Source organism: Neopelma chrysocephalum, unplaced genomic scaffold, assembly GCF_003984885.1.
Source record: "Neopelma chrysocephalum unplaced genomic scaffold, ASM398488v2 Primary Assembly neopelma1_299, whole genome shotgun sequence".
In the NCBI taxonomy this organism is placed as follows: domain Eukaryota; kingdom Metazoa; phylum Chordata; class Aves; order Passeriformes; family Pipridae; genus Neopelma; species Neopelma chrysocephalum.
Genome location: NW_020897961.1, coordinates 2,222,421 through 2,235,030, shown reverse-complemented (window position 1 = coordinate 2,235,030; position 12,610 = coordinate 2,222,421). Strand labels below are relative to the sequence as shown.

The following is a 12,610-nucleotide window of genomic DNA, read 5'->3' as shown; positions in this document are numbered from 1 at the left end:
TGTCCCCGGGGGAGGATGCTGGCGACGGTGCTGAGGAAGAGCCGCGTCCTGAGCGCTGGAGCCAAGTGAGTGGGAGTGGGGATGGGAATGGGAGTGGGAGCGGGATCGGGTCAGGACGGATTTTCACCCCATGGACCCCTGGGGGTCTCAGCCTGTGCCCCCCATCCCCCCCTCCTTGGGCCATCGGCCCCAGCGAAGCCACTGCGGGGCCGCAGCTGGATCCGGCCCCCCCGCCACGGGTGAGCGGCTTCCGGCAGCGCTGGGGAGCCTTCCCCCTCCTCCTCCTCCTCCTCCTCCTCCTCCTCCTCCTCGCGCTGCTCCCCTTCCTCCCCCTCCTCCCCCTCCCCGTCCCCATCCCCGCCCCCAGCCCAGGGGATGGTTCGTGCTGCGCCATCGGGCGGGGGAGTCCTCGCGCGGTGACGTCATGGGGTGGGGAAACTCCTCGCCGTGACGTCACCGCTGGTTGGTGTTTCACCTGCGCGCCCGCCCACGGCTGGGGGGGGACTGCGACAGTCCCCGTGCACCCCCCAACACCTCCTGCGGCGTGTCCTGCAGCAACCCCCACACCTACAGCACCCGCTCTGCATCCCCCCTACAGCACATCCTCTATAGCACATCCCCTACAGCACCCCCTCTGCATCCCCCCTACAGCACATCCTCTATAGCATCTCTTCTACATCCCCCCTATAGCACCCCCCCCATAGCACCCCTCTGCATCCCCCCCTGCAGCACATCCCCTATAGCACATCCCCTGTAGAACCCCCTCTGCATCCCCCCCTACAGCACACCCCCTATAGCACATCCCCCATAGCATCCCCTCTGCATACCCCGCTACAGCAAATCCCATACAGAATCCTCTCTGCATCCCCCTCTGCAGCAAATCCCCTATAGCAAGTCCCCTATAGCATCCTCCCTACAGCAAATCCCCTACAGCCCCTATAGAAAACCCCCTACAGCATCCCCTCTGCATCACCCCTACAGCACATCCCCTATAGCATGCCCTCTGCATCCCCTCTATAGCATCCCCTCTACAGCATCCCCTCTACATCCCCCCTACAGCAAATCCCCTATAGCAAATCCCCTACAGCACCCCCTGCACCCCCTCTGCAACCCCACAATCACCCTTCCCCCTTATAGGAACTCCCCACCTGCAACCCTCCTGGTCCCCTAAAGCAGCCCCCTACAGCAAATCCCCTACAGCATCTCCCCTGCACCCTGTCTGTACCCCACCCCCATATCCCCTATGGGAACCCTGCACTTGCAGCCCCCCTGCACCCCTACAGCACATCCCCTATAGTGCCCCTCCTGCAGCCTCCAGCCACACCCCCCTGCATCCCCTATAGGAACTCCCCCTTTGCAGCCCCCCTGCACCCCTCCCACAGCACCCCCATACAGCAAATCCCCTACAGCACCCCCCTGCATCCCCCACACCTCCCCACCCCAATCCCTTCTAGTACCCCCTGCCCTGCTCCTGCCCCTGACACAGCACCCCTGTACCTGCCTGTGCACCCCCAAAAGTGACAGAGCAGGGTGACAGATCCATGAGCAGGATCCCCCTTGTGTGACCATGGACAGGCTGGCACGTCTGTGACCAGGGTGACACCAGGGTGGGATGTCCCTCTGTCCGTGACCAGTCTGTCACATCCTTCTGTGTGTCTGTGCCAGGCTGGGATGTCACCCTAGCCATACTTAGAGAGACGTGTCCTTCTGTGTTTCTGTCACCAGGGTGGGATGTCCTCTCTGTCCGTGACCAGGCTGGCACATCCCTCTGTGTGTCTGTGCCAGGCTGGCATGTCTGTCACCAGGGTGGCATGTCTGTGACTGGTCTGGCACATCCCTCTGTGTGTCCATGCCCAGGCTGGCACGTCCATGCCGGGCTGTCATCTCCCTGCCCCATGTCTGTCTCAGCTTGGTGTCCCCAGCTGTCCCTGCAACACTGACCTGCACTGTCACCCCTGGAATCCCCTGTTGCCACCCTGGGGAAGGTGGCACACGGATACAGTGGGGTAGGAAACAGGGGAAGCAGCTTGTCCAGAGATCCATGGGGTGGAGGAGCACTGGCTGTGCCCTGGGGTGACAATGGGGATGGGTGACAAGGGTGTCCCTGTCCCTGGCGCAGGTGCTGCGAGTGTGGGGCCTCCCTGTCCACCCTGTACTACGAGAAGGATGGGCGGCTGTACTGCAAGAAGGATTACTGGGCACGCTTTGGGGAGCTGTGCCACGGCTGCTCCGAGCACATCACCAAGGGGCTGGTCATGGTGAGCACCGGGGGGTCCCCAGGGGTCCCTGGGGTGGGACACGGAGCCCTGACCCACAGCTGAGCTCCTGGAAAAGGGGGGGGGGGGGGAGTGCAGACCCCCAGCATGGGTTGGGCTTTGGGGGTTTGCACTTTAGGTGGGACTGAGGGAGCCTCAGGGTGGTGAGAGATGTCCCTGCAGTCATTCCCAGCCTGGTGGCACCTCTGTCCCCACCACCCTGCCCGCCCTTCCGTTGTCCCCAGTGCACCCATGGGTGCTCCCAGCACCCACAAACCCCATCACTCACCCTCAGTGCCCCGGACACGGGGGCCCCGGGGCTGATGGCATCTGCCCACAGGTGGCCGGGGAGCAGAAGTACCACCCCGAGTGCTTCAGCTGCCTCAACTGCCGCACGTTCATCGGGGATGGGGACACCTACGCGCTGGTGGAGCGCTCCAAGCTCTACTGGTACGTGCCAGCCCGCGTGGGAGGGTGGGGACCTCATCCCCTGGCACCCCCCGCCCACCCTTTTCTCCCCTTGTCCCCGCAGCGGGCACTGCTATTACCAGATGGTGGTGACGCCGGTGATCGAGCAGATCCTGCCGGATTCCCCGGCTTCCCGCATCCCACACACCGTCACGCTCGTCTCCATCCCCGCCTGCTCCGACGGAAAACGCGGCTTCTCCGTGTCCATCGACCAGGGCTGTGGCACTGAGCACCCTCGCACCGTCCGTGTCCGAGAGTGCGTCCCCTCTGTCCCCTCTGCCACCCTCCCCGCCCCGGGGCTGGGCCATCCTGTGTCCCTTCTGCTGCTGGGATCCACCCCAGGGACACTTTCTGGGGTGGGAGGAGGAGGGATGGGGTCCTCATTGGCCAGGGGTGGCACGTCCCCAGCTGCAGGGGGATGTTGTGGGACCCACGCTGATGTGTCCCTGGCCATCAGGGTGGCTGGGGGGTGACATCCTGGCAGTGCCCCTGGGTACCAGGCTGGCACGTCCCCATGTGGTTGAGGTGGCTCGTGGGCACTGTGCCAGCACGTCCCTGTCCAGGAGGAGGGACCTGTGCCTGCGTGTCCCCATCTAGCAGGGGTGACTCGTGGGGACCATGACTGTGTGTCCCCATCCCAAAGGGTGACTCATGGGTGTCATGACAGCATGGCCCCATCCAGCAAGGGTGACCCGTGGGTGCCATGACTGCATGTCCCCAACCAACAAGGGCATCATGCCTGCATGTCCCCGACCAACAGTGGGTGGCCCGTGGGCATCTTGCCTCCACATGCCCATCTTGCAGGGGTGGCTTGTGGGTGCAGTGACTGTGTGTCCCCAGAGATGACTCGCAGGGGCTGTGCCAGCCTGTCCCCTCCCCACTGGCTGGGGGCGGGGGGGTCATGGGCAGTGTCCCAGCACATCCTCACTGGTGACAGTGTCAGGAGGTGATTCCATGGGCAGTGTCCCAGCACATCCCCACCAGTGAGGGTGTCAGGGAGGTGACCCCATGGGCAGTGTCCCCGCACACTCTCGGGGGTCTGACCCTGCTTCCTGCTGGCCCCCCAGGGTGGACCCAGACTGCATCAGCCCTGACATGAAGAACTCCATCCATGTGGGCGACCGCATCCTGGAGATCAATGGCACCCCCATCGGCCACGTCCCCCTGGACGAGGTACAATCCCCCCGCGGTGCCCCCCAACCAGCCCCCCTCCTCAGCGTGGCCCCAAAACCACCCCACTGTCCTTTTCCACCCCCAGATCGACCTGCTGATCCAGGAGACCAGCCGCCTGCTCCAGCTGACCATCGAGCACGACCCCCACGAGCCCCTTGCCCGGGAGCCGGGGCTGGCCGGGAGCCCCCTGCCCGCCCCGTGCAGCCCCCTGCGCTCCCCGGCCCCCCCGGAGCCCGCGGCCATGCGCCAGCGCGCTGTCACGTAAGGCCACCACCTCAGCCCCTCTCCCCTTGGCGTCCCTCCTGGGGGCTGACCCTCTGTCCGTCTGTCCCACAGGAGGAGCTGCAGCACGGACAAGTCCCCGGGCTCGGGCTCCGTGGGCTCCCCCGCATCCCAGCGCAAGGACATCGGGCGCTCCGAGTCCCTGCGCGTCGTGTCCCGCGCCCACCGCATCTTCCGCCCCTCCGACCTCATCCACGGGGAGGTGCTGGGCAAGGGCTGCTTCGGCCAGGCCATCAAGGTGGGACTCATGGTGCAAGCGTGGGGGTCTGGGCTCCCCCGGGGTGGAGGGGGGTGGTGTCCCCAGAGGTGGGGGTGGCTCAGTCCCTGTGCTCCCAGGTGACACATCGGGAGACGGGCGAGGTGATGGTCATGAAGGAGCTGATCCGCTTCGACGAGGAGACACAGAGGACCTTCCTCAAAGAGGTGAGTGTCCCCTTTCCATAACCCCCCCTTTCCTTAACCCCCCTTTCCTTTAACCCCCCTGGTTTGGGGGCACACGAGGGATGGGGCTGTCCCATCCTGTCCCCCACCTGACGCGGGTCTGGGCACAGCACATGGAATGGGGTGTCCAGGCACTGTGGGTGCAGCCCTGCCCGCAGCAGGGGGTCTGCCCAGGTGGGTGTGGGTGCCTCGGGGTGTCACGGACACGGGGGGGCATGGGGGGTCTCCTGCAGGTGAAGGTGATGCGCTGCCTGGAGCACCCCAACGTGCTCAAGTTCATCGGGGTGCTGTACAAGGAGAAGAGGCTCAACTTCATCACGGAGTACATCAAGGGGGGCACCTTGAGGGGCCTTATCAAGAGCATGGTGAGCACTGGGGGGACAGGTTGGCCCCCGCCACCCCACAGTGGGGCTGGGGGACCTCTCTCCTCTTCTGTTCTGTGGCAAATCCCCCCTCCTGCTCCTGCTCCCCAGGACAGCCACTACCCCTGGAGCCAGCGGGTCAGCTTCGCCAAGGACATTGCCGCCGGCATGGTGGGTATCACTGTGGGGTGGGTGAGTGTCACTGTGGGGTGGGTGTCACTGTGGGGTGGGTGGGTGTCACTGTGGGGTGGGTGGGTGTCATTGTGGGGGGAATGGGTGTCGCTGTAGGGTGGGTGGATGGGATGGGTGCTGGTGGGCAAGGGGGACCGTGGTGTGGGGGTGCCCCCAGTCTCAGCCCGTCCTTCTCCCAGGCCTACCTCCACTCCATGAACATCATCCACCGCGACCTCAACTCCCACAACTGCCTCGTGCGGGAGGTGAGTCCCACCCCGGCCGTGTCCCTGCCCTGGCCCAGGTGGGGGTCTCAGCCCCCCGTGTGGCTCCCCTGTGCCTCACCCCCTCTGCACCCCCCCAGAACAAGAGTGTGGTGGTGGCTGACTTTGGGCTGGCGAGGCTGATGGTGGATGAGAAGAACCAGCCCGAACATCTCAAGAACCTGAAGAAACCGGACCGCAAGAAGCGATACACGGTGGTGGGGAACCCCTACTGGATGGCCCCCGAGATGATCAATGGTGAGGGGCAGCGTGGCCAGCCAGGGCTCTGTCCCCAGGCAGGGACTATTGGTGGGGCAGGGACAGGCCGTGCGTGGTGTGGCCTGACCTGTGTGTGACCTGTGTGTCCCCGCAGGGAGGAGCTACGATGAGAAGGTGGACATCTTCTCCTTTGGCATCGTCCTGTGCGAGGCAAGGACTCCTGGGGCTGGGGTCTTCCACTGGGGCTGGGGTCCTCGCTGTGTTTGGGTTAACCTACCCCTGTGCTTGGGGTGTCCCCTTTGGGGTTGGGGTGTTTAGAGTCTCCCCTTTGGGACTGGAGCGTCCTCTCTTGGGCTTGGGGGGCTCACTGGGTTTGGGTTCTCTCTCCCTGGGATTGGGGTCTCCCTCTGGGAATTGAAATCCTCACTGTGCTTGGGGTTGGGGTCCTCATTGTGTTTGGCGTCCCCCTTGGGGTTGGAGTCTTTGTTATGTTTAGGGTTATGTTTAGGGTGCCCCCCATCCAGGATTGGGATTTCCCTCTTGGAGTTAGGGTCCTCGTTGTGCTTGGGTTCCCCCTCTTGGGCTTGGAGTCCTGCCTTGGGCTTGGGGTCTCCCTCTTGGGGTCTCCCCGTTGTGTTTGGCATCACCCTTGGGGCTTGGATATGTTCCCTTTAGGGCTTGGGATCTCCCCTTTGGGGGTGGGGTCCTCACTGTTCTTGGGTTCCTCCTCTTGGGCATGGAGCCCTCCCTTGGGGTTGGAGCCTCCCCACTTGGGTTTGGGGTCTCCCTGTTAGGGTCTCCCCCTCAGGGTTGGGGTCGTCATTGTGTTTGGGGTCCTCCCTTGGCCGTGGGTCCTCATTGTGTTTGGGGTCCTCCTTTGGGGCTTGGAGGGTCCCCCTTTGGGCTTGGGGTCCCCCCTTGGGGCTGAGCCCTCTCCTCTCTCCCTTTGCCCCCAGATCATCGGCCGGGTGAGCGCCGACCCCGATTACCTGCCCCGCACCACCGACTTCGGCCTCAACGTCAGGGGCTTCCTGGAGCGCTACTGCCCCCCCGCCTGCCCCCCCAGCTTCTTCCCCATCGCCGTCACCTGCTGCGACCTGGACCCCGAGAAGCGGTGAGGGGCCGCAGACCCCCCTGGGGACCCCGGGGGCGGGGGACGGGGTGGGGACGGGGCGAGTGGAGCTGCCACATTGTCCCCCCCTTGTCGCCCAGGCCGTCCTTCGCCAAGCTGGAGCAGTGGCTGGAGACCCTCCGCATGCACCTGGAGATCCACCTGCCGCTGAGCTCCCAACTGGAGCAGCTGGACCGAGCCTTCGGGGAGACGCACCGGCGGGGGGAGGGCGGGGTCCCTGCGCCCCCCCGATAGACCCCCACCCACCCGCCCACCCACACCCCTCTGGAGCGGCGGGAGAAGGAGCTGCACCTGCCGCCAGCACCTCCTGGGGCTGCCCCCACCCCACCCCCGGGGCTGGACCCCCGGGGCTCCCTGGATGCATCCACCCCGTCCCCTCACAGGCCACCCGCCCCGCTGCCCCCACCGCCCCGGGGAGCCGGCTCTCCCCGGGGCCGCATGGCCCTGGGCACCCCCCACGCCGTAGCTCTGCCCCCGGGGACCGTCCGGGTGTCCCCGTGTCCCCCCCGCCCCGGCTCACCTCCCCTTTGCACACCGGGGGCTGCCCCCGCACGACCCCCCCGGACAGAGCCGCGGCCTCGCGGCGGTGCCTTGGCTTTCCGTGAACTTGCACTGCGACACAGGAGGGACCCCCGGCTCCCTCGGGAGGGGGTCCACGGCCCCCCCAGAGCCTCCCCCCCCAGGGCCCCCCCCCAGGGCACCCTCGTAGCAACGCCCTCGGCCGGCCTCTCACGCTGCTCCCGCCGGCACCCCGGTCCCGGGGGGCTGCCGAGCGAGGGGTCCGTGTGGGGGGACACCCCCGTGGCGTGGGGACAGGCACGTAGCGGTTCCCGCCGCCCCCACGCCCCCCTTGCCCGCGTGCACGCCCGGGGGCAGCGCCGGGTGGGATGCCCGGGTGGGATGCCCGGGTGGGATGCAGGGCTCGTCTCGGTCCCCTCGGCCCGCGGGGGCTCGGGGCGGGGCTCGGGGGCTGCGCCACGCGGTGCTTTTCATGCTCTTTATTCAGGTTCATTTTTCTGTAAGATATTTAAAGAGAAGAGTTTGTATTATTTTTTCATACGACGTAGCGTTTGCCATTTGTCACTGCCTCGGTTCTGCTTTCCCGAAGGGATCAAACTGTGAAGCCTCTCCGCGCACTTTTGCCCGGGAAGTCCAAGGCGACGCCCCCTCCGGAGGCGGGGAGGGAGCTCAAACTGTGATGTACCCCGAGCCGTGAGTCAATAAATCCTTCCCCGCTCGCTGCCCGGCCTGCTTGGCAATCGCTCGCCTCCCCCGGGGGGGCTGGGAGCTCGTGGGGACACTGAGGCAGGAGGGGACGGTCCCCCCTGCTCAGGGGTGTGGTGGTTCTGGGCGTGGTGGCACCCCCGGCTCGGTCACCCCCGTGGTGGCAGCGCTGTCGCCCTTCCCGCTGTCCCCACCCCATCGTGGTTCCTGCCAGGCTCCCCCAGCCCTGTGTCCCCTCCCTGGCCCGGTGGCCGTGCCATGACATGGCAGGACATGTCACCACTGTCCCCGCAGGCTGGTGACAGGCGGGTGATGGAGCTGTTCAGACCATTGTTGCTGTGGAGCAGCTTTGCCTTTGCTGTCCCCTGGGACCAAGGTGGCCCATGCAGTGGTGGCCTGTGGCCCTGCCATGCTGTCCTCTGTCCTTGCCACCTTCCTAAACCAAACTAAGGTCCCCAAGGTGGGGGATCTCTGTCCTCAGGTGGTGTTGAGCTTTGGAAGCTGGAGAAGACTTGGAACTCAAGGAGCTCATGGGGGAGTGACAATGAAGGGACTGGGGGGATGTCCCCAAGGATGTCCCCAGGGATGCTGCAGCTGGGGGAGGAGCCTGAAGGGGTCCCGGGATCCAGGCTGGAACCTCCATCAGCAGACTTCAGGGATGCTCACCTGGAGGGACCAGAGGGGTTGGGGAGGTGACAGTGGCTCTGTCCCCTCCAGGGTGGCTCCTGACTGCTTGTCACCCAGTACCCAGTGAAGGACAGGGACAAATTGTCCCTGTCAGTGTCACGGGGCTGTCATGCCACCCTTGGTGACACCACACTGCCCTTGGTGACATCCCACCGTGCTGGCTCTTTGCTCTGGGAGCAGGACACTGTCACTCCCTGGGAAGTGGGGGACCTGCTGTGGCTGTCACACCTGGGAAACCCCATGGTCCCCAATCCCCTGCTGCCTGTGGGGGACCCCCAGCCCTGCAGTGGGAACCCCCACACCCAGGGGACCTCCAGACCTCCCCAGCCCCTCCCCCAGCTGGGTGGAGCTGTGGGGTGTGATGTGCCTGCTGGTGCCACTTGCTGGTGGCCCTTCAGAGGACCCTCAGTGCCAGGATAGGGGGGCCAGCAACTGGCCATGACAGGTGGCCACTCAGTCACCCCCATGACCAGCAACTCGTCCCAGACCAAACCACTGGCCAGGACACCCCTCACCAGGCAGGGAGGTGGCCCTGGCACAGCCCCAGTGGCCTCACACCATGGCTGTCACCCACCCAACCCCTCCCCATGGAGGTTCTTCAGCACCCTGTGCCCAAATCCAGCCACTGGCATGTGTGGCACCAGGTCCCCTGCCAGCCCCTGCCCAGGGGCCACAGCCTGGCAGGGTCCTTGCAGCCCCCTACCCCAATGTGGCCTGACACCGGTGTGAGGGGCTCATCCCCCTCACTGCCAGCACCTCTCTGTCCCCTCAGCCACCACCTCCCAGGGGGGGACAAGGCCACCCAGACCAAGTCACAGGCCACCAAGAGCTGCCACTGCATCCACAGTCCTGTCCCCCCCAGGTCCTGCTCTGTGCCCACCCAGGGGTGTCCCTGGTAAGGTTCTGCCCAGGCCTGACCCCGGTTTGGGATGGTGGCAGGTGGGGAGCCAGATGTCCCCACCAAGGTGGTGGCCAAAGGCACCAGTGGCTCTGGCAAGGACAGACCAAGAGCTCTGGGTCCAGCCAGGAGCCATTGGCCACCTGCTTTATCACCTTCTTCGTGGGTGAGTTTGGGGCTCCAGGGAAGAGGAAGGGCCTGGCTCCTCCCAAAATTGTGGCAGGGTGGGCACTGGGGCTGTGGGAACTCTCCTGTGGGCAGGGGGTGATGGGCAACAGGGTCCTCACAAGGAGAGGAGCTGCTGGGGACTGGTCAGGGTACCCAGCTCCATAGGGGTGTGTGGAACTGGTGAGGGGTCACCAGGGTCTTTCTGGGGTGTCCAGCTCCATGGAGACAGATTCCCATCTCCAGCCAGAGGAAGGCTCACCCACATAGGAGGATATTCCAGTGGTGAGCAGGTGATGACACTGGCATCCTCTGGAGCCTTTTCCACCTCAGCCCATCCCTCTCTGAGCTAGAGGCTGGAATAGAGACATCGGGATCATTCCCACCCTCCACCCCTCTGATCCACCATCCCATGCTGGCAGCTGGCTCTCCCTGTCCCCAGAGCCACCCTTTGTCCCCTGGGCACAGCATCCATCCTTCCAACTCAGGACTGGGACTTTCTGTGGTTCTGGAGTGGCCTGAGCCCTCCCTCCATGAGGGACACAGAGGTGTCACTGTCACAGCCTTGTGTCATCTCCCCCAGTCTGGGCTGGAATTGGAGCCACCTCCTTGGGTCACACGTTTCACCAGGACCTGGTGGCTCCACAGGGAACATCCAGACCCCTGAAAACCCTGTGGGGGCTGAGGCCAATGCTGGGGGGTCAGTAGTCAGTACCCACCTGCCTCAGTTTACCCTCTGCCCAGAGCCGGGGTGTGGGATACGAGGATGGGAAGCAGGAGCTGTTGCAGCAGCTCCTTGTGTTCCCCCCAAGATGTCCCCTGGTCCCTGAGAGATGAGGCTCATCCTGGGCAGATCCAGGCAGGGAAATCCCATGGGGCATGCATTCCCACCTCACTTGCCAGCAGTTTTTGTAGGGTCTATGTAAACGTGACATTTATAAACACAGCCCTGGGAATACAGCTCGCCTGTGTGTCGCTGCTGTCCTGCCCCTCTCTGCCAGCTGGGGACACGTGGGTTCCATCCCTGACCCAGCTGGTGGTCTTGGGGGACAGAGGGGCCTGGGAGGGGACAGCCAGGGCAGGCCTGGAAAACCTCAGCTCCTTCTGATGGGAAAAATTGCTTCTCCTCGGTCCCGCTGCCGTCCTCCCCCAGCTCCGGCACAAAGCCCTTCCCAGCGCGGGTTCCAGAGGAGGTGAGTGATGGGCTGGGAGCTTGGGGTGGCATCCGGGCACTCCTGATTCCCCAGTGCCACCAGGTGCCCAGGTGGGACCAGGAATGGGCAGCTTTGGCTGGTGAGTCCTTTGTGAGGGGCTTGGGGGGCTGGTGGCGTGTGACGAGTTGTGGGAAGGCTCAGCCCGGACCACCTGGGCTCGCGGGTTTGGGTGGCTGTGACCCTGTCCCTGCTGCTGTGCCACCATCCCATGGAACTTGTCTGTGTCCAAACCCCTCCAAGGGGCTGGCACAGGCCGGACATGGGGGAATATGGACCCCCAGACCCCTTTGCCTTGGAGACAAGGATGGGGAGACCCTGTTGTGTAGGTTTGGGGGCTGGTTTAAGGCTTGGGGGACCCCAGTGCCTGGGTTTGGGGGACTGGGAGACCCTGGTGTGTGAGGTTTGGATTTGGGAGACCCCAGAAGGCCCCAGGTTTTGGGGCTCTTTGCTGCCCTGTAAGACTCAAGCCCAGGGAGCGACTCCAGCTCAGATCAAGGGAAATATGCCAAAGGGCAGGAGTTACACCCCTGGGTTTTGGAGTCCACTCTGAGCACAGCCCTCCAAGCCCACCTGGACATTATGCTGGAGCAGAACTTGGGGGGCACCGTGGGATGCTTGATGTGGTTTATCCTCTCCATGCTGTGACAAATGAGTTTATTCCCAGCTTGGAGCCTGTTTGGAGACTGGAAATCGCAACCTCTGCCTGTCCTTTGGGGAGGCTCTTGGGATGGACCCTTCAGGGCTCTGGGGTGTTTCCCTGGGGGCAGCAGCGAGGTGCCCCTCTCCCACTGGCATTCCTCGGCCCTGCCACCGCGCTGGGAAGCCCCCAAAACTACATCTGTTGCAACAGAAGGAGCTAAAAATAGTCGTTCTCACGGCGGATGCAGGGAAGCATCCAAATATGCGGCCTCGGGAGCTGCCAGTGGCCGAGGACAGGACTGACCCCCAGCCCATGCCTGGCTGACACCCCGTGGCCTCTGCCACCCCAAATCTTCCCCCGCTGACCCTTCAAAGCCCCTCCAGTGCAACCCGAGCCCCCAGATCTGTCTCGATGCTGGGGCTCTGCTGACTGCAGGCAGGGGGAGCAGGCAGCCCCCGGGTGCAGGCAGGGATGCAGGCAGAGCAGGCAGGGGGAGCAGGCAGCCCCTGGGTGCAGGCAGGGGGAGCAGGCAGCCCCCCGGGTGCAGGCAGCGAGGAGTTAACCTCCCCACGCCCGCCGGATGCAGCATCCTGGGCTGGGCTCTTTCCATCTTGTTTTGGTTTGGAGGAATAAAAGCTTTGGCAGCAGCGGAGCCGCTTCCCAAAATAACTCGGCCTCCCATGGTAATTACAGAGCTCCGGGCCCCGGTGGCTTCCCAGCCGTGCTGGGACCTGCCGGACGGGGTGAGGGACACCGGGGTGCCTCGGGGACCTTGGGGACCTCTCAGGCAGTGCCAACCTCCCCTGGGCGTCACCACCGCGTCATCCCCCAGCCGAGACCGTGCAGCCCCTTCTCTCCCTCCCGCTCCTCAGCTGATCCCTTCAGCTTTTAATGCTCTCTTTAAAGCCCGGGTTGCAGCTCGGTGGGCACTGGGTTACTAGAGAGAGGTCGTGGCAAGCTGGTGGCTGCGCCAGGCTGTGCCCGCTGGCAGGGCTGAGAACACCCAGCTCATCACA

General features: G+C 64.6%; 1 protein-coding gene across 2 annotated transcripts; it reads left to right on the top strand.

Moving 5' to 3' along the window:
* The first annotated feature begins 6 nt into the window (after window positions 1-6).
* On the top strand, window positions 7-7,115 carry LIMK1 (LIM domain kinase 1). Of its 2 annotated transcripts, none has more exons than XM_027704990.1 (15): window positions 7-65; window positions 2,120-2,258; window positions 2,596-2,705; window positions 2,788-2,979; window positions 3,791-3,896; window positions 3,982-4,157; window positions 4,233-4,416; window positions 4,515-4,601; window positions 4,853-4,984; window positions 5,093-5,152; window positions 5,353-5,418; window positions 5,517-5,673; window positions 5,789-5,844; window positions 6,591-6,748; window positions 6,847-7,115. In XM_027704990.1, exons 1-15 carry the CDS (start codon window positions 16-18, stop codon window positions 6,998-7,000), a joined length of 1,827 nt encoding a protein of 608 aa, XP_027560791.1. In that variant the 5' UTR covers window positions 7-15; the 3' UTR covers window positions 7,001-7,115. The 2 variants fall into 2 exon arrangements, with proteins under 2 accessions (XP_027560791.1, XP_027560790.1); XM_027704989.1 differs by lacking the exon at window positions 7-65 and adding an exon at window positions 1,531-2,006.
* The last annotated feature ends 5,495 nt before the right edge of the window (window positions 7,116-12,610 follow it).